This window comes from Lissotriton helveticus, chromosome 2_2, assembly GCF_964261635.1.
Source record: "Lissotriton helveticus chromosome 2_2, aLisHel1.1, whole genome shotgun sequence".
Taxonomy (NCBI): domain Eukaryota; kingdom Metazoa; phylum Chordata; class Amphibia; order Caudata; family Salamandridae; genus Lissotriton; species Lissotriton helveticus.
Window position 1 is genome coordinate 338,709,906 of NC_136060.1, and position 26,270 is coordinate 338,736,175.

Here is a 26,270-nt window from a genome sequence, read left to right on the forward strand (position 1 = left end):
CATTTAGCTACACTAACAAATTTGGCTAAATTTCAGTGTCTTACTATCTGGAATAATACTTTACAGATGTCACATTGCTCAATGTAAATTGTGTTTAAGAAAAATATGTCCTCAAAATAATAAAGATTATCGCTAAATCAACTAGGTTAGATGTTCATTGAGATGTCAACCAATATATTTCAGAACATAAACAGTGAATCCATCCTACTGATTTGTGGCTCTTGGCTGAGATGCTCTTTGTCCGATCCGGATCCCAGATGACCACATCCGCATCAGAGCCAACGGCGATCCGGCCTTTCCTTGGGTACAGGTTAAAGATTTTGGCTGCGTTGCTGCTGGTGACAGCAACAAACTGATTCTCGTCCATCTTGCCGGTGGCCTAAAGAAAGCAGACACAAAGTACTGAAGCACATTTTAAAAATACAGACAATACAAAATAAAATAAAATCAGAACATTCAAAACATTAAATAATGACTTTTATATTCAATTTGTAGTCAAGTCAAGTCAAGTCATGAAATTTATATAGCGCACTACATACCCAGAGGGTTTCAAGGCGCTTAGGAAGGGGAGGAGGATTATTTGTCAAATATCCACGTTTTAAGCTGCTTTCTGAACGCTAGGTGATTCTGGGTTAGGCGAAGGTAGGCGGGGAGTGAGTTCCATGTTTTGGCAGCCAGGTAAGAGAAGGATCTGCCTCCCATGGTGGTCTTGTTGATGCGAGGTACAGTGGCGAGGGCTTGGCTGGAAGAGCGGAGTTGGCGGGAGGGGGAGTAGAAGGACAGTCGAGAGTTGAGGCAATCTGGTCCGATGTCGTAGAGTGATTTGTGTGCGTGGGTGAGCAGTCGGAAAGTGATCCTCTTATTGACGGGTAGCCAGTGGAGGTCTTTAAGGTGACCAGAGATGTGTTCGTTGCGTGGGATGTCTAATATGAGCCTGGCTGAGGCGTTTTGGATTCGTTGTAGTTTCTTCTGGAGTTTAGCGGTGGTACCTGCGTAGAGGGTGTTTCCGTAGTCCAGTCGGCTCGTGACCAGAGCATGGGTGACTGTTTTCCTTGTTTCGGTGGGGATCCAGCGAAATGTTTTTCTGAGCATGCGAAGAATGTTAAAGCAGGAAGAGGATACGGCGCTGACTTGTCTGTTCATTGATAGTGAGGCATCCAGGATGACGCCAAGGTTCCGTGCATGGTCTGTCGGGATGGGTGCATTTCCGAGGGCTTCCGGCCACCAGGAGTTGTCCCATGCAGAGGGGGATTTACCTAAGATGAGGACTTCTGTTTTGTCTGAATTCAGTTTCAGTCGGCTTTGTTTCATCCATTCGGCGACTTCTTTCATTCCTTCGTGAAGGTTAGTTTTGGCGGTGCTGGGGTCCTTGGTGAGAGATAGGATCAGTTGAGTGTCATCCGCGTAAGAGATGATGTTGAGGTTGTGTTGGCGGGCGATGGCCGCGAGGGGGCTCATATATACGTTGAAGAGGGTGGGACTGAGTGAGGATCCTTGTGGTACGCCGCAGATGATTTCAGAGGCCTCGGACTTGAATGGTGGGAGGCGGACTCTCTGGGTTCTTCCGGTGAGGAACGAGGTGATCCATTCCAGTGCCTTTCCTTGGATTCCGATGTTTCTGAGGCGGTGTAAAAGGGTGCTGTGGCAGACTGTGTCGAAGGCTGCAGAAAGGTCGAGGAGGATGAGGGCGACTGTGTCTCCATTGTCCAGTAGAGTTCGAATGTCGTCTGTTGCTGCGATGAGGGCGGTCTCAGTACTGTGTTTGGCTCGGAAGCCAGATTGTGAGGGGTCGAGTGAATTGTTGGCTTCGAGGAAGGCGGCGAGCTGGTTGTTGACAGCTTTCTCGATGACTTTGGCCGGGAACGGAAGAAGCGAGATGGGGCGGTAGTTTTTGAGTTCGGTGGGGTCTGCTGTTGGTTTTTTCAGAAGGGCGGTGAGTTCAGCGTGTTTCCAGTTTTCTGGGAAGGTGGCGGAGTTGAAGGAGCAATTGATGACGTCTCGGAGGTGAGGAGCTATGACGGAGTCTGCTTTGTTGAAGATGTGGTGAGGGCATGGGTCTGTGGGGGATCCAGAGTGGATGGAATTCATCAGGCGGATGGTGTCCTCAGTGGAGATAGGGTTCCAGGCGTTAAGGGTGTTAACGGGGGGAAGATGGTCAGCTGAAGGTAGGGTGGGTTGGCTTCCGGGTTGGTTGTCAAAGCTGTTGTGGATGTCAGCAATCTTGTTGTGGAAGAAAGAGGCTAGGGAATCGCAGAGGGTTTGAGAGGGGGAGATGTCGTTGGCGTTGGCCGAGGGGTTGGAAAATTCCTTGACGATGTTGAAAAGTTCCTTGCTGTTGTGGGCGTTGTTGTCAAGTCGATCTTTGAATGCTGTTTTCTTGGCTTTTCGGATCAGTTGGTGGTGAGTACGGATGGCGCTTTTGAAGGCGTCTTTGTTGCTGGTGGATGGGTCTTTTTTCCAGGCCTTTTCGAGGGAGCGGCACAGTTTCTTGGACTTCTTGAGGTCATCGTTGAACCATGAGGCCTTCTTGATGCCAAGTGTGTGTTGACGTTTTTTCATTGGTGCTAAGGTGTCGGCGGTGTTGGATAGCCAGAGGGTGAGGTTAGATGCGGCTTCGTTGGCGTTAGAAGAGAGGGCTGGGGAGGTTTGAAGGAGCGATGTGGAGATCTGCTCCGTGGTGATTTTGTTCCAGTTTCTTTGTAGAGTTGGTTGGAGGTGGGTGCTGGGTTTCGGTTTGTTGTAGGTGAAGTGAACGCAGCTGTGGTCGGTCCAGAGGAGATCCGTAGTGTGGCTGAAGGAGACATGATTGCTGGAGGTGAAGATGGGGTCGAGTGTGTGACCTGCGATGTGGGTGGGGGAAGTGACCAGTTGTTTAAGTCCGAGGTTGGCTAGGTTGTCCAGGAGGGTGGCGGTGTTGCGGTCGTTGTTCTTTTCAAGGTGGAAGTTGAGGTCTCCCAGAAGGATGTAGTCTTTGGAGGGGAGCGCGTGTGGGGTGATGAAGTCCGTGATGTCTTCACTGAATTTTGCGCGGGGTCCTGGTGGTCTGTAGAGGAGGGTGCCTCGGAGTGTGGTATTGGGGTCGATGTGGATCTGGAAGTGAAGGTGTTCGGAGTTGGCGAAGTTGGCGTCAGAGCTGGTTGAGATGCGGATTGATTTCTTATGGACGATAGCGATTCCACCTCCTGTATGGTCAGTGCGGTCCTTGTGTGTGATCTTATAGCCATCAGGTATGGCAATGGCGATGTCAGGGGCGGAGGAAGCGTTCATCCATGTTTCCGTTAGGAAGGCGACGTCAGGGGAGATGGTGTCTAGTAGGTTCCAAAGGTCAATGGCGTGCCTGTGGACCGAGCGGGTGTTGAGAAGGATGCATTCTAGGTGGTTGGGGTCGGGGGTCAGTGTTGTGGTCGCAGCGGAGATGTTGTTGGTGCCGATGAATCTGCAGGAGAGGCAGGAGAGCGGGCCATGGGTGCGTCCAGGAGCGGCTTGGACGCAGTTGGGGGCGCGACCGGGGTTAAGGGCTAGGAGGGTGGCAGCATCGTAGGTAATGCGGGAGGGATGGGCAGCGCGAGGGGCAGGGGGTCTGGCGCTGGGCGCGGTCCAGGCGCGGACGGGCGTAGACGGGCTTACCTTTGGCGCACCTTCGGCGCGGGTTGGGCGCGGTCGCTGCGCGTGATCGCTGCGCGCGGGAACTACTGTCATATATGGGTAGTGGAGGGGGGGAGGGGCGAGGGCGGCTCAGCTGGGAGGCGTGGCGGGCTCAAGGGAACAACAACAACAGTAACAGAGCCAAAATGGAGGGGAGGGCAGAGCAGGGCGCCGATAACACACGATGTCAATTACACGATGCAGGAAAGTAAAGGAGCGACCAAGCAAGCATCCGGTGAAGCAGTGACCAGGCGGTGGGAAATGCTAATGAGTCCTGGCGCTGTTTAAATAAATAATTAAATGCTCACACGCTATAGAATCTTTGCGCTATGCAAATACAAAGTAAAGCAACTCTGAAACGCTGAAACGATATGGCGCTATTAAAATAAATGAATCACTCAGCTTTGCAGCACAATACCGCCTTTCAGCAGCAAGCAGGCAGGTAGAAGGTTGAATGCAAAATAAATTGGTAAAATATGGCAAAAAAATTATTAAAATGCATGTTAACCCCTTTGACGCTCATGACGAGCTCAGCTCGTCATGAGGTACACCTCTCGTACACTCATGATGAGCTGAGCTCGTCATGAACCGCGGGTTTTAGCGAAATGCAGCGCAGCGCGGAAATCTGCACCGCACGCATGCGGTTAAATTGGTGGTAGCTGCAAATTCGTCATACGGAAAAGGTCTGAGACGGTGGGAAAACAACTGCGGATTAGTAAAGGAGTAATAAGGTGAATGTATCCCATATAAAAATGAAGATTATATAAGAGTGTTAGAAGGTGGTTCTGACACTAGGGGCCGCCCAGATTTTTCGCTTTTTGAGCACCTAATTGTTGAGCTTTTACTGTGGGGGAGCCTCATAATCTGGGACACCCACAGTGAACTCATAATGAAGGAGACTGCATGGAGATTTTACTGGTGTCCCCCTAGCATTACTAGGCTGTGCGCATCAGCTAGAGTATGCCGGCCTGCTTACATGCAGACACATGTGTACATGCGTGTGCACACGTGTAGGGCTGCGCAGGGGAGATTCCTAGCGTTCGCAGTCCAGGAGCATGTACAAACTGAATGGTGTGGGAGGACCTATGCAGAACTGGGTAGTGAGATGGAATAGGCTTTATACACTGGAAAGAAACATGCCAGGGAAAGTCAATGTGTTTTACTGTGTTTTTCACTTCATTATTCCCTTATGGGGAGGTGAAACCCATGGCTAGAGTAACTTCCGCAAGGCCTACAGATTACAGACATGCACTAAAGGCCAGTGTAGTAGATGTGAAAAGAAGTATTCTGCAGAGTCCAAAGACATATTTGTACTGCTTTTGGGTCGTCCAGAGCCAACCCTGCCACGTAAGTGTGGCAGGGTATGCTCAGACGTGAGTCCCTTGCACACTTTGCCACTGGATTCAAGCAAGCCGGGCTGAAGACGGCTGGAATGCCAGAAACCGGTCCTCGGAAGCTTGTTTCCGGTCAAAGGAAGACATGGCTTGGCAGTTCGGGCTGGACTGTTCCCATGAGGCACAGGGTCAGACTGATTTGCATATAGCCATGTCTGAACTGGGGTGGCAGAGTGGGTGTAAAGAACGGTGATGGATTAAACCCAGATCTTTTGACTGGGTGTGAGTGTTTGATTGATTCAGATGCTCTGTCCATCACCACCCCCTTTTGTACCGCTTTTGGCCGCCATAAGTGTTGCAGGGTATGCTCAGACATGAGTCCCTTGCTCACTTTGCCACTGGATTCAAGCAAGCCGGGCTGAAGACGGCTGGAATGCCAGAAAACGGTCCTCGGAAGCTTGTTTCCGGTCAAGGGAAGACATGGCTTGGCAGTTCGGGCTGGACTGTTCACATGAGGCACAGGGTCAGACTGATTTGCATATAGCCATGTCTGAACTGGGGTGGCAGAGTGGGCTAAAGAACGGTGATGGATTAAACCCAGATATTTTGACTGGGTGTGAGTGTTTGATTGATTCAGATGCTCCGTCCATCACCACCCCCTTTTGTACCGCTCATCAATTATGCGGCACAGCCCATAATTGCCTGCAAGGGCAACCCAGCGTTTTCTTGGGTTATGGTGGCCCCAGGAGAACGGGGTCACCACCACACATGTATTAAGGTGCTGGGGGAGCTGCTAGAGAAACGCAGTCTCCCCCCTGCACGAAGAGGAAAGTCCCACCCTAAGTGTCTTGGGGATTGGAGAGAATAACCCCTCAAGGGATCAGCATGCATTTGAAACCTTTGGGGCTGCAACTTTTGTTCTTCGGCTGAGGGTGATCGAAAAGTGCCTCATGTCATGTCTGGAAGAAGGCATCCCCTGGAGGTGAAGAGGTGTAATTGCACCACAAATGCTTTTACTAATGTTATTCTTTATAGAGGGACTGAAGTGAATGTGTTTAATGTGAAGTACATGATTAAGGCAGAGTCATAAGCAAAGTGGATTTAAGTGGCTAGACATTCCTGCTAGGGTGTATTTACTTAAACCTGTGATTTTATCTGTGATGCCTTTAGGGGCTGTAATTGCCATGCATTCTAATGATATCCAAATGTTATGAGTAATGTCACTCTAAAGTGATGCTTAAACATGTATTCTTGCTGCTGCGCGTAGGTGAAGAACCCAGACTGTTAGCCCTTAAGATATAGAGGTGCCTACTTTATGGTCGGTAGGAAATGCTCGGTCAGGGTTGTGTGTCACCAAGGCAGGGTTACCTATTTTAAATGCTGGTTGAAGTACTGGGGTGAGTCGCCACTGGGATGGTGCCTGTGCACAGGGCCCTGGCTCCAGGTTATGATCCACTAACTGCATTGGGGGCAAGATGATGTGCATACATGGGAGTGGTGGTACTAGACCCCACACCCCTTGCGGGAGGGGTGGAGATGTTATGCAATGTCACAAAGTAATTCCAACAGCTTATGTATATTTGTAAATTGGTGCATAGTATTGAGTCGTGTGTGTGTTTAATAAATATACTCTTACTTTTATAAAGCAAAGTACAGACTGGACAATCAATTATTGAGTGTTATTTTGCGCACCTGCAAACGGCGATTACTAGCCCACACCACCTCCCTTTTGTAAGCCTCAGACTGCTCTGCAACGCTACCCTCTGAGAGTCAGGTGCTACAATTGGGTGTTTGGTTCCCAGTGAAGGCCAAATGTAGTGATGTTATTTGTGCAGGCCTCACAGATGCTGCCTCGTTTTCCAACAAAGAGGGAATAGAACCCGCTGCTAAAAAGTATCCTATGAATGTTAAGATTCTGGTTGTAGATGGACTTAGTTAGCTTTCTGATTTCTTTATGTTATAGTTATATATGTTTATTTTTAACCGAAAAATATTAGGACACAAGTGGGCAAAGTGGAAGTGCCACAGACAAAGCCAGAATATGTAATTTGAAAATTAATATTGTACCATAATGACACTGTAGAAAAGCAATTAGCATATTTTGTATTACTGTGGGGTATTCTAGGGTATTCTCTGAATTTATTGGTAGGCAATATGTGCAGCATTTTGTAAGATTTTCATTAGCTTAAGCTTGGGGTTTGCTCACTGCCGACAGGTTCAACTAGAAAATCTCTCACTGATAGACATTTTCTCCTCGAATCACACATTTGCTGCTTGAACCTGTCTCCTGTCCATATCTCAAGTAACTTTAGAGCCATATTTATCATTTAGTTGCATTGCACTTACACCATGCAACAGGGTGCATACGAGATGCAGCTACCTTGCTTGGTTGTGAGTGGCTTCATAAATCCCTGAGTGGCTTCATAAATCCAGAGTAGCGCAGCAAAGCTCCAATCGCTGTGTTGCATTACTCTGTCCGAGGGGGAGGTGGGGCGTTCCATGGGTGGTACATGAGTGTTCCCACGCAACACCCGTGGAATTTGAAGCATTCTCAGATTTGCAATCAGTGGTAGACCTTGGAATGCGCCAAAACTGCTACACCTCCCCAGGTGAGGCACAATGAGGAGAAATATGTTTATTTCTCTTCATTTGTTCCTTTTTCCATGTGTGCTGCAATATGCAGCACACATGGAAAGAGGAAAAGGCCTAGGGGATTGTTTTTGTTCAGGAAGGTGCTCCTTCCTGCACAAAAACAATCCTGCTTACAACTCAGGCACCCTTGCACCATGGTGCAAGGATGCATGCGTTGGGGCTAGGCAGCATATTATGAATGTGCACTTGGTAAAGACAGGAATGTGCTGTATCATTTCATATAAGGCACATTCCTGCCCTTTCACTGTCGCTCAGAACACTGCAGCAAGGTGGTAAGTTGCGCTGCGTGACTTTTTGATAAATAGGCCCCTTACCGTACAAGATATGGCGTCACGTAGAGAATTCACACAAGATACCAAGACAAAACAGTATAATCACCTCGCACACAATCATTTCACATAATTTTCCTGTAACTTCACATAAATTTGAAAGAGGAAAATGCCAATTTTGCACACCGCACACCTGACACATTTGGGCTGTAATTTTACCAACAGACTTCGGTCTCCATGAAACATGAGAGAGTTGAACCACAATTATCTGTGAAAGGATGTGCTTGCTTGCCATCACTGGATGACAACGCAGTGGGAGTCAGATAATACCCCAGAAATTCCCTCATTAATGGGTCCATAGACAAAACTAACTTGATTTCAATATAGACCTTTTAACTATATAAGCCAAAACAATGCTTTTCCCAAATTTATATCACCATCCTTAAAATATAGGGCTTCCCCTTCATTAATAGTGAGGGCAAAGCCACATTTAGTTCTTAGTTACGTCAGAAATATGGCAAAGTGGCTTATATTATGGTTAATGGAAGTCTTGCGAAACTCCTCATATGCCCAGTTACAATGATTAAATATATATCACTGTATAGATATCACCAATCAAACTCAAATCTGTTCAACTTACATAAGAAAAAGACAGCTAATTTTTTAGAATTTGAAAATGTGAATAAATACAATACAAGACACATACAGAGGCCTAGCACATTGTGCATTTCACAATATCAACCCATTTCAGCATCCTAAGATGTATTCAAAATCGGTGCATACAGCATACACAATAATTGTGGAGAACATGTAGCTGCAGACTGGAAATGGGAAGCTGTGGACATCACCAGAGATCTGTCTGACAACTCCTATGGCCGGAGACTAATCCTTGCAATCTGGGTGTTGGTGCCAGCATAATACTAAAGAAACTATTTATGATGTATGCTTTAATAACTCCAGATGATTTATGCTTTGGTACCAAAAGGAAACTGTGATAACACTAATTGTTGCGGACAGTCTGAGAGCCTCTCACTAATGCATGAACTAATTTAACAAACAATATCTCTTTGTGAATCAGGCTCATTGTCTCTATTGGTCATTTTGGTAAAGCTGGGATTAAGGTCAGGGGAAATTGAAAGGAAATGATTAAAAGAGTCAATAATAGTTCTGAACTGCAGCACTGTTTTTTTAAGGTTCACGTTCATAAGGCCACTAGAAGTCAACTCTCAGGGTAAATGTTTACACAGCATATAATAGTAAATAAAAAGTATAACATACAATACAATAAAACCTTCATAACAATTAGAATTTGCTCTATGAAGCATTAAAAAAAAGAACATTTAAATTAAGACATCAATCACCCGGATCGCCCACATCTTGAGTTTACAGTTTTGAAATTCAGTGAGGATCAGTCAGTCAGTGCTGATATACCATCTCTCACATGAACTATTATTGTATATGGTTGGACTTTCATTGAATAATAGTGCAGGCTACTTTCAAGACACAACTGCTCATACTTGACAGAATGCAACAGGCAAAACAACATTTCCAAGACTTGGATTATGAAAAGAATTCATTGATAATGGTCATACTCTCCATTCAAGGAAAAATACTAGAACTAGGGACAGCAAGTGCCTCCAGTGACATGGAGGGGTGCTTTAGAAGTGGTGGAGGTAAGGAGAACATCATCTAACAATGTAGGATATTTTAACATAGCTCCCTCTTAAAACCTTGCACTGTAGATGTAACTATAACCCAAATTAGAGATTAGCGGACATGGAGAATTTTCACAGTGGAGATGTAAGATTGTGTTTTTTAGAACCCAGGACAAAGATGCACCTTATACTGTCTATGCATGTCTATACTTTCCGAGCTCATGGTAAATTGCAGAAGTGATCTCACACACCTAAACACTACATTATTCTTAATAATTTATTTTACATTCACCTATACTTTTTTCTTTATTACTCAAATGTGGCTACCTCTCAAACACACTATGGTGAATATGCACCTTTCTACTTCTTACCGTGCTTTTTTCCACACTCCACATAGGTACCATCTATGTAGGATTGGATATATATTGTTATAGTCTTGGTGTAATCCTCCCTTATCCAGTAGTAGTATATTTTTTTAAGTAGTATTTCTTTTCCAGAAACCCCTCATTTAACATTCATATTATTTATTATTTTTCATATATCAATGCCTGTTTCTTTCCATATAATTTACTATGCACATGGGCCCCTCACTACCTTTTTTGATGGTCTTGATGCTACTGTCACATATTGTCCCTGCTTCTTTTCCTGATTTTCAAATGGAAGAATTTTTTGGGATGTATTGCATAAGTTAACTATGGTGTCATTCAGAACTATTATTGACTCATTTTATCATCCCCTTTCACTATTGCATGACCTTAATCCAGTATGATTTTACAGACCACATGAAGACAAGGCTTGATTCTTAAAGAAATATTAAAACCCATAAGCAGATTTATGAATTTCTGGAATTCACAAATGTTCCCAGGAATCTACATGGAAAGCTGCACCAGGCACATGTTTTAATGCAGATTCCTGGGAAGGTCTTGTGACATTTTCATTGGGATTCCATTCTTACTTTGCAGCTTCTCCATAGTGGAAAACTCAACACAGGGTAATTAGGATCCCCCAGCAAAAGCACATATTTTTCTCTGCCATAAAATGTTATATATATTGGTGTCATCCCTTCCACTACACCCCCAACAAATCTGAGAATGATCCATTTTCCTTCCCACCCTCAAAGAGAATTGACTAGAAAAAAATCTGACCATTTCTAGAGGGAAAAGGGGATTGAGAAGAGTTTATGAATGCCCAAAAAAAGTACTTGCTAACTTCCAAGGCTAACCATTCCTTTCAAGAACTTAAAAAAAACAATTGTCCCACCTGTAGAGTGGGATTTACAGTTGTAAAGAACTCTGTTCTTGTGGCAGGGATCTCTGCACTCTTTAATTAGTTTATGCCTGCCAGGAATCCCTTTGTGAATTCCTGGTAGACATAAAATGGGTAAAAACTTGTTTATGTCTGCATTTACCATTGTAAATAAGGACCAATATGAACAGTTTACTTCTGCTGTAGACTCTGATGTCCCTACAATATAATTTCAGACTAAGAAGCAATGTGCAGCAAGAATAATGGTTTTATTGATTGTTTCTATGTTTACCCTTAGAATTTTCATCCTATTGGTTAATAGATATTTACAATTTATTTGTGGATTTCAATGTTCAAATTATCAATCGAAATAAAGAAAGATTAAACATTCAATTCAGAAATATTGTCTAAAATAAGTAAATGTTTGTTTTTGAGTAACCCTACTTAAAATATCCACAACTACAGGCGCAAAAGCTTACTTTCAGACCTCATTGTACAAATAAAATACTTACTACAGACTTGTCCCATACAATACTCATTCTTTCTTCAATTCCGTTGACTCCCTCTGGAATTAAAGTGAAGTTGTCCTTTCCTATGGCTTTCTGTGCTGTACTATAAGAACAATGCGCACTGCCTGTCACCTGTAGGTCACCGCTGAAATAAATTAAAACATGCTGATTTTTTTAATAATCAATCTCACGATACAGGTTTTAAACAATATCCCATTTTTGGTTTTAGCATCTGTTGGAAAGTGGGTCATTAGGAGTGTTAAATATGAATCTAACACTTGCAATAAGGCCACTAACACGGTCTAGGGCTCAAAACATATCTCAGTAAATTATTCCCCTTCTCAACCCTTGGTAGTTTGGCTGTGAGCAGGCAAGCTTAACATCGGAGATAAGTATGTAAAGCATTTAATAACATCAATTCAGTGAATGATTATGACACAATACACAATACAAATCCCACACCAATTTATAACAATAGGAAGTATTTTTATCTTTAAAATGACTCCAAAGCGACAAAAATCCAATGTAGGAAACCGGAGATCTAAATTTTTATAGCCACTGTGGGACATCTGGTTGAACTTGACCAGGACAAAGTTCGACTTTCAGGCCAACTGCGATGGAGCCCTGCACGGATACACTGAGTGGGAGGCCCTGGTCAAAATGTTACCTTTGGACTTAGAAACGTTTCTAGATCTTTTTTCGCCAGGGTCTCTCGAGGGTCTTCAATAGCCCAGATTTAGTGAGGTTTTGCAGGCTTGACTTTCAGGGAACTCTCGGTGAAACTCTGGAAGTTGGACCTCCATAGCTCTCCAGCGGAATGAATCTGGAATCTGGGCCGGGTACCGGTTGAAGGTGGCTGTCTTGGCTCTCATGGTTGAGTCGGTCACCTTATGGAGCATTTTTTTTTAAGTTGCTACAAACTTCTAAAACTTGTTCCTGAAATTTCTCTTGAGAGCCAAAGTGTCCAAAACACAATCCCAGGTTCCGGAATCTCCAAGATGGTCCTTGAAGGTTTGCGACCACTATTCCCACAATGCACCTTGACAAAACCGTTACAAATCCACTGGACGCATTCCAGGCAACGGTATCTTGGTGATGATGTTCCAGGTGAGCTTTGTTATCCTGTAGCCTGCAGGGAGTCCACTCTTTAATCCATTAGAAGCAAGGTACATCCATAGGGCTGTAGTTCCAGATTGTGTAACAGGCACAGTCAGTCAGAATGTAGGGCCTGTGGTGCAAATCAAGGGTCCAGCATGGCAATCCTTTGTCTCTTAGTTTCAAGCATCAGATCTCAGAGGCTCTGCACCTCTCCCATATTTATTCAGTGTTCTCTGGGGTCAAGCAGGATAACGCTCTTGTCCAATGAGGTGCAAGGCAACACCCCAGAGCAAGACCACTTCCTTCAAAGTGTGGCATAATCTTCTCCCAGAAAACACTATTCCTCCAAAATTCAACATGGCTGAAAACTCAGTCCGCGTTCTGCAGCAACCACAGCACCGAAACTGCCTTCATCGACACCACCGATGACATCAGGACCCCGCTTGACAATGGAGAAACCGCTGCCCTCATCCCCTTAGAACTGTCAGCCGCCTTCGACACAGTCTGCCACCGCACACTACGAACACGCAGGAATCCAAGAGATGGCCCTGGACTGGACCACCTCCTTCCTCTCCGGCAGAACACAGATCGCCTGCCTCCCCCCCTTCTGTTCCAAAGCCACCGGGATCATCTGCGGCGTACCCCAAGGCTCATCCCTCAGCTCAACCTTGTTCAACGTATACATGGCACCGCTCGCCCACGTCACACGACGGCACGACCTCAACATCATCTCCTACGCCGACGACACCCAGCTGATCCTCTCCCTCACCAAAGACCCCCACACCACCAAAACCAACCTCCACGAAGGAATGAAGGCCGTCGCCGACTGGATGAGGAACAGCCGACTGAAGCTGAACTCGGAGGTCCTCGGCCTAGGATGACTCCTGATGGCCGACCTCACTAGGAGCATCCCTAAACCTACCGACCACACATGCAACCTAGGGGTCATCCTCGACTCTACCCTTTCCATGCTTCGCAGGATCTTCAAGTGGATCCCCACTGAAACAAGAAGGACGGTCACCCAGGCCCTCGTCAGCAGTAGACTGGACTACGAAAATGCACTCTACAGTCCCCCGGCCAACTCCTGAAACAGCTCCAGCGCATCCAGAATGCCTCCACATGCCGGATCCTCGACATACCCCGCCGCAATCACATCCCACCTGAGAGACTTGCAATGGCTCCCTATCAACAAGAGGATAACCTTCAAACTCCTCACCCAAGCACACAAGGCACTCCACAATACCGGTCTAGTGTACCTCAACAGCCGACTCAGCCTCTACACCCTCACCCGCCAACTCCGCTCCGCAGACCATGCCCTCGCCACCATCCCCCGCTTCCGAAGAGTGACCGCTGGCGGCAGATCATTCTCCCACCTCGCCGCCAAGACATGGAACACCCTCCCCATTCGCCTGTGGCAGACCGAAGACCTTCTAACCTTCAGGAGACTTCTCAAGACCTGGCTTTTTCGAACAGTAGCAGCTCCCCCCTTCCCCTAGCGCCTTGAGATCCTCATGGGTATGTAGTGTGCTTTACAAATGCTATGATAAATCTCAGCAGAGCATGAAGAGCTAACTAAACCAACTCTCAGTAAGGCTCATTTCCATAGCTCTCCAACCACTAACAACTGCAGATTCCTTCCTTAAACACCCATCAGGCTGTGTCAGAGGGGATGGTAGTAGATGGGCCTGGCATTCCCTGCCTGTCCTATTCCTCCTTTGAAGCTTCATACTTTATGACTCCTCCCCCCTACTCTGGCATTCCTGAGTAGCAGAGCTCTCTCTCTCCACAGAACATCTCTCCCTGCGTGAGCCACTTATCACTTCATCAATGCAGCCTGGCTAATCTTGTTAACTCTGACCAATCAGGAAGACTGCAGGATGGGTGATTTCTGGTTTACAGATAAGAAAGTCTTATAACTTCTTTTCTGTATAATTTAGGATACATTCAACAATAGCATATTGTCGGACTTATCCTTAGAATTCTCCTAATTCCTTGAATAATATTTACTTAATTCCTAGCAATGTTTGTGTGTTCATGAACTATTGCAATGTTATCCTATGTGGCTGGGGATCTACAATGGGGTAAATGAAAAGTGCAATTTCTCCAACACCGGGGCATATAAAATATATTTTATAAGGGTCCTGCTTATAGTTACATGACCTGACGCCCCTGGGGCAACTAGGGGAGACCTTGGGGGTTATGAAAATGCACAAATATTATGGATTATCACTTTTTAAGTGCCCCTACCACCAAAGTCGAGTATGCTGTGAATTTACTTTTAAACACAGTGCTGCAACAAAGGGCTGCTTTTAAAACGACCTAAGGTGCTCAGCAGTGCACACATGAAAGTGCAGAAAGGGCTGCTGTCCTCTCAACTCCCATGCACTATTATATACTACGGACTTATAGGTCGTTTAAATCCTTCTGCTCTATTATCCACTAGGGACTCATAGGGTAGGTCATGCCAACTGTGCTTGTACCATGATATATAGTGTACCCTAATGCATGTGGGTGTTTTCACATGTGTTTTCAAAATAGCACTGGCCCTAGGCCTGGTTAGACAGAGCCCAGGTACAGTCATAGTCAGTTACCACCAGTACCAGTCAGCAAAAAATGGGGGTGCACAGTGAACACAGCATTTAATATATTCTTAGTGTACACGGTCATCAGTGGCGTTATGCTGCCTAAATACATAATTAAAGTTGCGTCAAATCAATTAGTGTTCAAGGCATAACTAATGTATGTCGCTTTTCTTGATACATTCTCCGTTTTCAAATTTAGCATAATATCATATGTGTGGTATAGCATAATATCATATGTGTAGCAATGAGGTAAGAGACAATTTAGGTAACTTTTTATGAATCATGCAAATGGCACTTAGATACAGTAGAAGGTTAGATAAACCAGTGAGAATTATCATTCATATGATATAAACTGTTTAAAAGTCAGACCCTTTTCAGTCAGATATGATAGCTCAATGGATTAACGTATTCACTGCAGGTATCTACGATTGACCTTCTGGTCACAAGTTCTAATTGCGAAGGTCCACACAACCTTTTATCCTTCTGAGGCCAATAAAATGAGTACTGGTCAGTTGGATAACAATAAACATCCCTCCATCACCTACCACTAGTATCTAGAAAACCCCTCTTGGCAAACGTGAGCTCTACAAAGACACCTGTTTATATTATTACATGTGCAATACCTGGCCCAAATACTAGTGATAAGCCTAATATTCAGTAAATTCCGCATGTAGCACTATTTTGTTAATTACTGAAGTGTCCACAATGTGGAATAGGCAGAGCTGATGCTTTGTAAATTAAGTCTCAAGACTGTGAGATTCTCACACTGCTAAGCTCCATAAAATGTAGTCCACCTGAGGGATACACGTCAATTAAAAAAGACGAATGTGTCGCCTTTGGTTTGCTATCATCCTTGGAAGCAGGAAGATGTTAGTGTCCCTCCATATAGGGAATATGCTACTTACCAGTATGCATCTGTTATTGCCATGTAGGGCTGCTGACATTCATATCTGTGCATAGATCGCCGCCTAGTGTTGGGTCCGGATGATTTCACTTTGTTGTCCTGGAAGAGTCTTCGAAGTATCACAAGGTAGGTGACTCCTCCCCTGGACTACAGTGCGCATGGGCATCCTTTCCATGCTCAGATTGATTTTCGCCATTGTGGCAGAGGTAGAGATAGGAAAGTAAGAGATGTCCATGCTAGAGATAATGCTGCAGCTGCGACAGGCGCCGGGGAGGAGGGCGGGCGATATGAATGTCAGCAGCCCTACATGCCAAGAACAGATGCATACTGGTAAGTAGCATATTCCGTTCGAGGCATGTGGGCTGCTGAATTCATATCTGTGCATAGACTGAATAGCAGTATCTCCTCTAGCGGTGGCCACCTGTGCCAGCTGCAGCAGTTTGGAAAAGAGTTTTGAGGACAGCCTGGCCTACAGCAGCTGTTTTGCTTGCACTCTACACAGTAGTGTTTAGTGAAAGTGTGTATGGTGGACCATGTGGCTGCCTTACAGATGTCTTCTAGTGGAATATTTCCTAGGAAAGCCATGGATGCCCCCATTTTCCGTGTAGAGTGTGCTCTAGGGGGGACTGTTAGAGTGCGTTTAGCTTTTAGATAACATATTTGAATGCACTTACCTATCCATCTGGCTATTCCTGACTTTGAAATAGGATTTCCCTTGTGTTGTGGTGCAAAAGCAACAAACAGTTGTTTTGTTTTCCTGAATCATTTTGTTCTGTCCACATAGTATAGTAGAGCTCTTCGGACCTCTAGCGTGTGCAGGGCTCTTTCAGCTACTGATTGTGGATTCTGAAAGAATACCAGCAGTTCAATTGCTTGATTAATATGGAAGTTTGATACGACTTTAGGTATGAATTTAGGGTTTGTTCGAAGAACTACCCTATTAGCATGTACCTGCATGAATGGTTCTTCAATTGTCAGTGCTTGCAATTCGCTCACTCTTCTGAGTGAGGTAATGGCAACTAAGAATGTGACTTTCCAAGTAAGGAATTGCAATTCGCATGATTGTAGATGTTCGAAAGGAGGTCCCATGAGTCTGGTAAGCACTATGTTTAGATTCCAGACTGGGGAAGGAGGGTGTCTTGGAGGGATCACTCTTTTCAAGCCCTCCATAAATGCTTTAATAGCTGGTATCCTGAAGAGTGAAAGGTGTTGCCTGTTCTGAAGGTACGCTGCTATAGCAGCGAGGTGTAGTCGTATGGAAGAGTATGCTAAGTTACATCTTTGTAAATGCAACAGGTAGCATATAATGTTTTGTATGGAAGCGTCTAATGGGTTGATTTGGTTATTGTTACAGTAAATAACAAATCTTTTCCATTTGGTGGCATAGCACGCGCGCGTGGTAGGTTTTCTTGCCTTCCGAATGATGTTCATGCAATCTGGGGGCAAGTTGAGGTATCCGAACTCTAGGACCTCAGGAGCCAGATCGCTAGGTTCATCTGATTGGGATCTGGGTGTCTTATTTCTCCATGGTTCTGAGTCAGAAGATGGGGTGCTAGGCACAGTCTTTGATGAGAAACCACTGAAAGTTCTAGGAACGTTGTGTACCATGGTTGTCTCGCCCATGTGGGAGCAACTAGGATCAGGGTGAGCGAGTGTTGCCGCAGTTTGCGTGCCACCAGCGGGATTAGCGGTGCTGGGGGAAAAGCGTACGCAAATCTGCCAGACCAGTTCATCCATATCGCATTGCCCAGTGACTGCAGATGTGGGAACCTGGCGCCAAAGTACTGGCATTTGGAGTTTTCTTTTGTGGCAAACAGGTCTACCTCTGGGTGACCCCATTCCTCGAAGAATGGTTGGTGAACCTGTGGGTGAATCTCCCATTCGTGTATTTGCTGGCTGTGCCTGCTGAGCAGGTCGGCAATCTGATTGTCCTTCCCTGGAAGGTGTTCTGCGAGTAGAAAGATGTTTTTTGGGATCGCCCACCTCCATATGCTCTGCGCCAGATGGGACAGCTGTGGAGAGTGCGTCCCCCCCTGTTTTTGGATATAGTACATTGCGGTCATGTTGTCCGTCCGGATCAACAACGTCTTGTTGTACACGTATTTTTGAAAGGCTTTTAGGGCTAGGAATATCGCTAGCAACTCTAGTCGGTTGATATGCCATTTTTTCTGTTTGTTGGTCCAGAGCCCTTGTACTGTGTATTGGAGGAGATGGGCACCCCAGCCTGTTAGTGATGCGTCCGCTGTTAGTACTAGTTGTGGAACTTGCTCTTGGAACAGTCACCCCTTGGAAAGGTTTTGTGGGTTCCACCACTGCAGAGAGTTGTGAGAGCGACTGTCCACCAACACTAGGTCCACGAGCCTGGTTCCATTGCCGTGCAAGGCATTCCTGTAATGGGCGCATCTGAAGTCTGGCATGGGGGACAATGAATATGCAGGAGGCCATCATGCCTATGAGCTGCATGAAGACTTGAGCTGTCAGGGAGTGTTGTGGCTGGAATTTGCGAATGAGTGTCTGCATGCTGGCTATCCTTGCTGTGTTTGGATATGCCTTTGCCACTGAGGTATTTATAGTGGCTCCCAGGTATTGTTGTATATGGAAAGGTTGCAGTTGCGATTTCGCGTAGTTGACTGAAAAGCTGGGGCTGTGCAGCAACTGGATTGTCTGTGACGTGTGTGCTGCACACTCTTGGTACGATTTTGCTTGAATTAGCCAATCGTCCAGGTAAGGGTACACATGGACGTGTTGCCTTCTGAGATGCGCTGCTACTGTGCCTAAGCATTTTGTAAAGACTCTTGGAGCCGTGGTAACCCCGAAGGTCAAAACCTTCAATTGGTAGTGTTGCCCCTGTATTGTGAATCTGAGGTATTTTCTGTGAGCTGGATGGATGGGTATGTGGAAGTACGCATCCTTGAGGTCTAGTGTTGTAGAGTGATCATATGGAAGTGCTCCGACAGTATGTATTGATTTAGGGGCCTGAGGTCCAGTATTGGCCTGAGGGAACCGTCCTTCTTGGGAATAAGGAAGTATAGGGAGTATACTCCTGTCCCCTGCTGATGGAAAGGGACTGGCTCTATGGCCCCCTTTTCCAGCATGCTTTTCACCTCTTGTTGAAGTAGGGTGATGTGTTCCATGGACATAGGACGATGTCTGGGTGGTATGTTTGGTGGCGTAGAAGTCAGTTCTAGGCAATAACCAGACTGGATAATTTCTCTTACCCACCTGTCTGTGGTGATAGCGTGCCAGACAGGTAGGAACTGTTGTAGTCTGCCTCCAACTGGTGTTAAGTGTTCCGGAGGCAGCGGAAGGAAGTCACTGTTTTGTGGAGGCGGAGGCTCTGGTGTTATTGCCGCCACGCCCCCTTCCCTTACGATTGTTACCTCTGTAACCACCTCTGTTTGTGTTCTTTGTGAAGGAACCTTGTGTGTTACCTTTGTAGGAGGTAGAGGTTTGTGAAGCATTTCCTCGTGTGTTTGCTCTATATGAGGAGCGCTGAAAGGAGCCCCTATGTTGCAGAAATTGCAGTGCACCCATGGATTTAGCTGTTTCTGTGTCCTTTTTCATTTTGTCCAAGATGGTGTCCACCGCGGGACCAAATAAAAAGTCAGGGTTAACTGGTTGGTTTAGAATGGGGGACTGGACCTCATTCTTAAAGCCGGAGACCCTTAGCCATGCATGTCTGCGGAGAAGGACACTAGCATTGATGGACCGAGCTGCGGTGTCTGCAGCATCCAGTGCACATTTAATGGAGGTGTTGGAGATAAACTTCCCCTCCTGGATGAGATCATTTGCTTGTGCTTTAAATGGCTCTGGCAAATGTTGCATAAGGGTTTCTAGCTGATCGTAATGTGCTCTATCGTAACGAGCCAGTAGTGCCTGTGTGTTAGCTATTCTCCAAGAATTGGATGCTTCTGCAGCTACTCTTTTGCCGGAAGCCTCTAGGATTTTGGACTCCTTATCAGGGAGAGGTGCTTCCCCTGTAGTTTGGGAGTTGGCCCTTTTTCGTGTGTTAGCAACCACTAGGGAGTCTAGTGGCAGTTGACCCTTGATATAGGTGGGGTCAGTAGGGGCCGGTCTATACTTTTTTTCCATTCTGGGATTGATTACCCATGCCCTGGCCGTGTCCTTGAAGATGTCAGGTGCATGTTTTAGGATGCCCTTTAGCATTGGAAGTGTTTTGACACTCTTCTCTGCAGTTGTGAAAGTGTCAAAGAGGAAGTCCTCTTCTACAAGGTCACTGTGCATGTCCACGTTGTGGAACTGTGCTGCCCTGTCTAGGAGTTGGTAAAAGACTACTGTGTCATCAGTGGGTGATGGTTTAGTAGAGTAAGTGGGCACATCTGGGATAGGATGTCTATCATAGGGGTCTGTTGGCTCCTCCCAGGGTTCCTCTGGATCAGGATCTTGAGGAAAGTCATATAGGGGCTGTGGTTCATACCCTGTGTCCCCCTCATCGTCATCTTGGTTAGAAGGTGAGGTAGGTGCAAGTGGTGTGGAGGGCATGATAGGTTGAAAAGGGAGTGAGGGCCTAGTGGGAGAAGTGCCAAAGTCCTTTTTCTTGAGTGGGATAGGTGAATCAGGAGCAAAGTCCAAAGGTCTCCTTTTCCTATGCAGGATAGTAACTGGGTTAATGTAAATCTTTGCCTGGTCTTCGGATGGATCTGGGTTGAATAGTTCTTCCTCTACAGTCCTGGGTTTAGGCTTGGACCGTTTAGGGTCGACAGAGGCAGGTTTGTCGACGACCTTTGGTGTTTTGCTGGATTTCTTGGGCTCGGGCCCTGATTTGGGCTCGACTCGTTGTTTCGGATCGACGGGAACTTTCGGGTCGACACGTTGTTTGTGCTCCGTAGGCTTTTTTGGGTGCGAGCCTTTTCCCGGATCGACGGTCCCCTTGGGAGCGACCGGTGTCTTTGGAGCTGTTGCTTTTGGGTCGACAGGTTTGTCCGGCTTTGATGGCTTCGGTACGGCACCGGATGCCGGGTCGACGTTTTTTGGAACCGGAGGCTTGGCTGGGTCGGCGACCTTCTTCGGTTCGACGCCCTTCGGTTGCATGCCCTTGTTCGGGTCGACCGATTTTAGGGGTCGACGGATTTTGGCTGATCGGCCTTTGCGGGGTCGACAGTCTTCTTTGGCTCGACAGTCCTTGGCTGTGTGGCATTTTTTGGAGCGACGCCCTTCGGATCGACGATCTTTGGGTCGGTAACCTTCTTTGGCTCTGGAACCTTCTTCGGGGCGATGGTTCTGGGCCCTGGGGTTTCTGAAGGTTTCGGTTTCGGATTCGTTTTTGGAGCCGGGCCGGAAGGCGGGGCTGTCGAAAGTCTTTTTTGATCATTGGTGTCGCGGGCACTGTACTCACGATTTGGCCCGACGTTAGTTCGTCGTCGGAGTCGGAGTAGTCCTCGACTGTGACGATCTCTAGGTCCGAGTCTTGAGCGTAGACTAGATGTTGTCCGGTTCCGGTGCCCGTCGCTGCATTTCTTGCATGGCGGCCCTTCGGATCTGTATAGTCTTTTTCGATCGGAACTGGGCGCAGACTGGGCAGGTTTCTTCCCTATGGTCTGGGGAAAGGCACTTATTGCATACTGAGTGTCTATCAGTATGGGGGAACTTTGAATTGCATTGGGGGCACCTTTTGAAAGGGCTTCTTTCCATCGACGGTCAGCTCACGTGGCGTCGAAAAGGCCCAGCGGCCCGCGTCGACGACCGGTTCGAGATGGAAAGTTGTATTGAGTAGAGAGGTACCGAACGGAACAATACCGACGCAGTCGAAGGCCTTTTGGCCTTTAGAAAAGTTTTGTTTCGATTCCGAGTTGGAGTATAGGAGTTTGCATCCGAACGCAATGGCGGAAAAAAACAATCTGAGCATGGAAAGGATGCCCCTGCGCACTGTAGTCCAGGGGAGGAGTCACCTACCTCGTGATACTTCGAAGACTCTTCCAGGACAACAAAGTGCAATCATCCGGACCCAACACTAGGCGGCGATCTATGCACAGATATGAATTCAGCAGCCCACATGTCTCGAACATAATATTATGTTGAATATTCTACCGGAGAAGCTCCCAGATATTGTATTTATAAATGGATTGCTTATAAATAAATGGAAAGTTAAAGTGAGTATCATGTGTCTTTCACAGAGCTAACATTTACAATTGTGTTCTTTCTAATAGAAAAGGAAAAACGTCTCTATTCTGTTCATTTCTGTTCATTTCTAACATCCATCCTGTTACTGCCTATGTCCCTCTCCAACTAGCCTGGTCCGACCATTTTCTTATTCATATGAGTTTCAATCTGGCGGATGCTCCTCTTCAGATCCTCCAGCATTCCACCATGAAACAACCGTGGCACAAACTGGACGCTTCTGTGTTTGCGTCCAGCTTAAAAGCCTCCTGCCCGGTATGGCCTACCAATCTAGAGGAAACGGATAAGGTTTATAGGAATTGGATTAGTAGTACACTAGACTGCTGCATTCCTAAAAGGCTGACTTGTGCTAAGCGTATAAAATCTCACGCCTGGTATGAGTCCTTAAGGCAAGAGAAAAACAATGCAAATCTTTGGAATGCTCCTGGAGACACTCCTATGACCCTACAGCAAAACAACTTTATAGTTTGGCGATCAAAGCCTACCATAAATTTGTTCAAAAGGTTAAAGCTGCATTTTAAAGCAATTTAATCACTTCGAGCTCCAATCACTCCAAAACCATTTTTTCTCTCGTCAATGATATGACGAAACCCCTAGCAGACACCAATAATATCATCTCTTCCAACCAGCATTGTGAGGCTCTAGCCCAATACTTTATCAATAAAATTGACTGTATTTATACTACCCTTGATGTGCGCAGGGTGGTACCTGAACCGCGTCCTTCTATCATTATCTCGGATTCCTCCCCTCGACTACAAGTTCTACCCCCCCCTCTCCTGTAATGACATGGTAACTATCTCCAACAAGGTGAAATTCGGCTCCCCTGTTAAACCTGACATTTTTTTCAAGTTCCAAGACTGCCTCCTGACAGAGGGGAGGGTTTTGATTAATAGATCACTTCAGTCAGCGGTGCTTCCTAAATCCTGGAAACATGCTAAGGTTGTTCCGATCCTAAAAAAGCCCCCACTGGATGCATCAGCCCCTGAGAATATTCGGCCCATCTCATTGCTCCCTTACCTGGCAAAGGTCATGGAATCCCATGTTAACACCATCCTTACCAAGTACTTGGAGGATAATGAGATCTTGGACAAGCCGCAAAACGGGTTCCGGCCTAAGCATAGCACAGAATCCGCTCTGTTGGCAGTCACAGAGCAGCTGAGGGCGGCACTGGATGAGGGCGGCACCTCAGTGTTGGTGCTGCTTGACCTGTGTTGGTGCTGCTTGACCTGAGTGCGTTCTTCGACACGGTCTCCCATGAGATCTTGCTCCATCGACTGAGGGAGATTGGGGTCAGTGGAACGGTTTGGGACTGGTTTGCATCATTTTTGTTCGAGCGTTTTTTCCGGATCCATGCCCCCCCCTTACCAACCTATACCCATCCCCTCAACTGCGGTGTCCCTCAAGGCTCTGCGCTGAGCCCTACACTTTTTAACGTGTACGTCCCCCCTTTGGCCCGTCTGGCCAAGGCTCGGGAGATTAATATGCTTTCCTACGCGGACGACACGCAGTTGCTATTCACCTTTTCCAAAAACCCCAGTCAAGACAAACTGAGGTTTCAGGAGAATATTATGGTAATGGCTGGCAGCAAACTATCTCCAACTTAACTCCTCTAAAACAGAGGTGCTTCTGTTCGGTAGAGACTCGCATAAATGGGATGACCAATGGTGGCCCGTTGCGCTGGGTCCCCCCCCTCCCAGCCAAAAAACTCAGTAAAAAACTTAGGGGTCCTGATGGATAACTCCCTCTCTTTTGAATTTCATGCAATAAAAGTGGCAGGCACTTGCTTTGGCCACTTACGCGGGCTGAAACCCATTTTAGTATTTTTTTGCTGCACCCATTCGTCAGGTGATCATTCAATCAGTAGTCCTGTCTCGTCTGGACTACTGCAACGGACTCTTACTGGGCACAAATAAAACTGTCACGAAGAGACTGCAACGGGCCCAGAATGCTGCCGCCCGCACTTTGTTTGCCACCCCTAAACATTGTCACACCTCCCACCTTTTGCACCTTTTGCATCGTGCACATTGGCTCCCGGTCGAACGGAGAATTCATTTTAAAACTCTTTGTATCCTTCATAAGATCCTGTGTATGTGTATATATGTGTATATATATGTTTGTCTGTGTCTGCTTCTTTTTCAGATAGCTGTTGGGTGCCGAACACTTGCAGGTACCCCTCACACAGCAGGTTCTAAGCATTTTTTCCTGTTTTTTCACACCATGACCACCAGGTCAGGGTGAGCCTTAGCGCGCTCATACCGCTGGGGTCTGCACACTGGTCCTGATGAATGCCTTGCAAGTTTGCATCCAGATAGGCAGAAACATGTTGACCGCACATAGCATGGCATAGCTGAAATATCTATCCAGTTTTTCAACCGCCCGCTTTCTGTTTTAACCGTGCTGGGTTGGCCTATGTATAAAATTCTTTTAGACACAACCTAGTCACTTTTATTTCACATCACTTGATCACTCACACACAAAATAACCTGTTCTGTAGTAATTCTGTCATCGAAGCACACTGGGGGGGTTTTAGACCTTCCTGGTGGGGCCCGATGACGAAGGATGTCACCAACTAGGTAGAGTGAGGGCTTTCTAAAGAATCCAATGTGATTCTTTTTCCGACTTCTCCTCTCTCAAGGAAAGTGCACTCTTTTGTTGTTTTGACTATGTAAGCTCTTTGCCAGGCCCAAACCTTTCGTTTTTATACATATAAATCACCCCTATGGGAGGCCCTGGACAGCTCAGATGGCAGGGTGCAATTTACTTAAAAATTAGGACAGGTACCCTTAAGCTTTACATGTCCTGGTAGTGAAAAGCTCTCCAATATTATCCTCCTGAAGAGGTAGGCCTTATGGTAGTGAAAAACAAATTTAAGTTACCTTAGTACATTTTATTAGTGTATTTTCCAAAAGGGGACAGGTGGCCAAGTCATGTTTGGTGTCTATTGAACTGGAATTCAAAATCCTAACTTATTGTGAAGATGGATTTTAAATTACAAGTTTGGAAATGCCCCTTTTAGAAAGTTGTTATTTTCTTGCCTTAGCCATTTGTTGCCTGCAGCCTGTCTATGAATCACATGACTGGGTGTAATTGGCAGTTGGGCTTTGTGTATTCCTCCTAGACAGCCACATGCAATGGGTGTGATTGGATGGGCCATCACTGGCAGGGTGGAAGGGAGAAGCTAGAGCCAGACCCCCTTACACCTGAATAAGCTATGTCCTGTCTCCACACAATGGGCTGCATACCCCCTGTAGTTAGTCTGCAGCCAGGGCCAGGAAGACAGGGAATTTGTACACTTCAATGGCATACCTCTAGAAGCTTCTCCCTACTTCAAAGGCACAACTGGGAATAAATACTGGACCTCCGATACCAACTTTTCAGTACGCTTCTGGACATGTGGATAATCTTTCAGGAAGAAGGACTGCTGTGATTCTACAAGTACTGCCACTCTGCTGGACTGCTGCCCTGAAGGAACTGCTGCCCTGCTGTGCTGACCTGCTGCTTTCTTGCCTGGGTGTGAAGGACAAGACCTACATTTGCTAACCCTGAGTGACTCAAAGGCTAGTTGGCTAGCCTCCTGACCTGTAGCCCCTGGGACATAACAGGCTTCTAACAACCCTGCATCTGCACCTGGACTGTGCCCTCTGTGAGTATACCCTGCCCAGTTGTGCCACCCCAGCCCTAGAGCCTTGGAAGTGGGCTTAAGGTGCTCTGCAAGCCTCTGTGGATCCAGCGGTATTGATGTATCTCCTCTGGTGCATAGCTCAACCCTCGAGCCAAACTGCTGCATCTCCGCTGCTGCTTGGGTTGAACCTGTCAAAAGACCTGTATTGCCTGCGCAGCCAACATCGCTTTTGAAACTGCCACTGCCCGACGCATCCTCAGCACAGGCCCTCGCATCTCTCATCAACAGCAGCTTCGACGATGACGCCGGACTCCACACCACAGCCTCGCAGTGCCTCAGAACTGATGCATTGCCCAACTGTGCGCTGCATCCCAGACACCGGACTTTGCATCGCAAGCCCCATCATCAGGATCCTCGGCGACAATGCAGGCTCTTGCATTGCAGGCTCACCGCATCTCGGACCCATGCATTGCTTCGACTGCACAACACATCTTCGACAAGGATCCTTAAACGCTCAACAAACCAGGATTTAAGGTACTGCGTACAGTGGACCTAACTGGACTGGGTCCCTGCAGCTGGCCCATGCCCCATCACTGTCGGCCTGAATTTGTGAGTTT

The 26,270-nt window shown here is 46.5% G+C and overlaps 1 protein-coding gene across 2 annotated transcripts in view; it reads right to left on the minus strand.

The window, feature by feature from the left end:
* Positions 1-26,270, minus strand: part of CRMP1 (collapsin response mediator protein 1) — a 211,069-nt gene that overhangs the window by 45,538 nt on the left and 139,261 nt on the right. For both annotated transcript variants that reach the window (XM_078678488.1, XM_078678489.1), the window contains exons 10-11: positions 11,313-11,454; positions 209-379 (exon numbers count right to left, since the gene is read on the minus strand). In XM_078678488.1, coding sequence (XP_078534614.1) covers positions 209-379; positions 11,313-11,454 — 313 coding nt within the window. The remainder of the gene's footprint in view (positions 1-208; positions 380-11,312; positions 11,455-26,270) is intronic.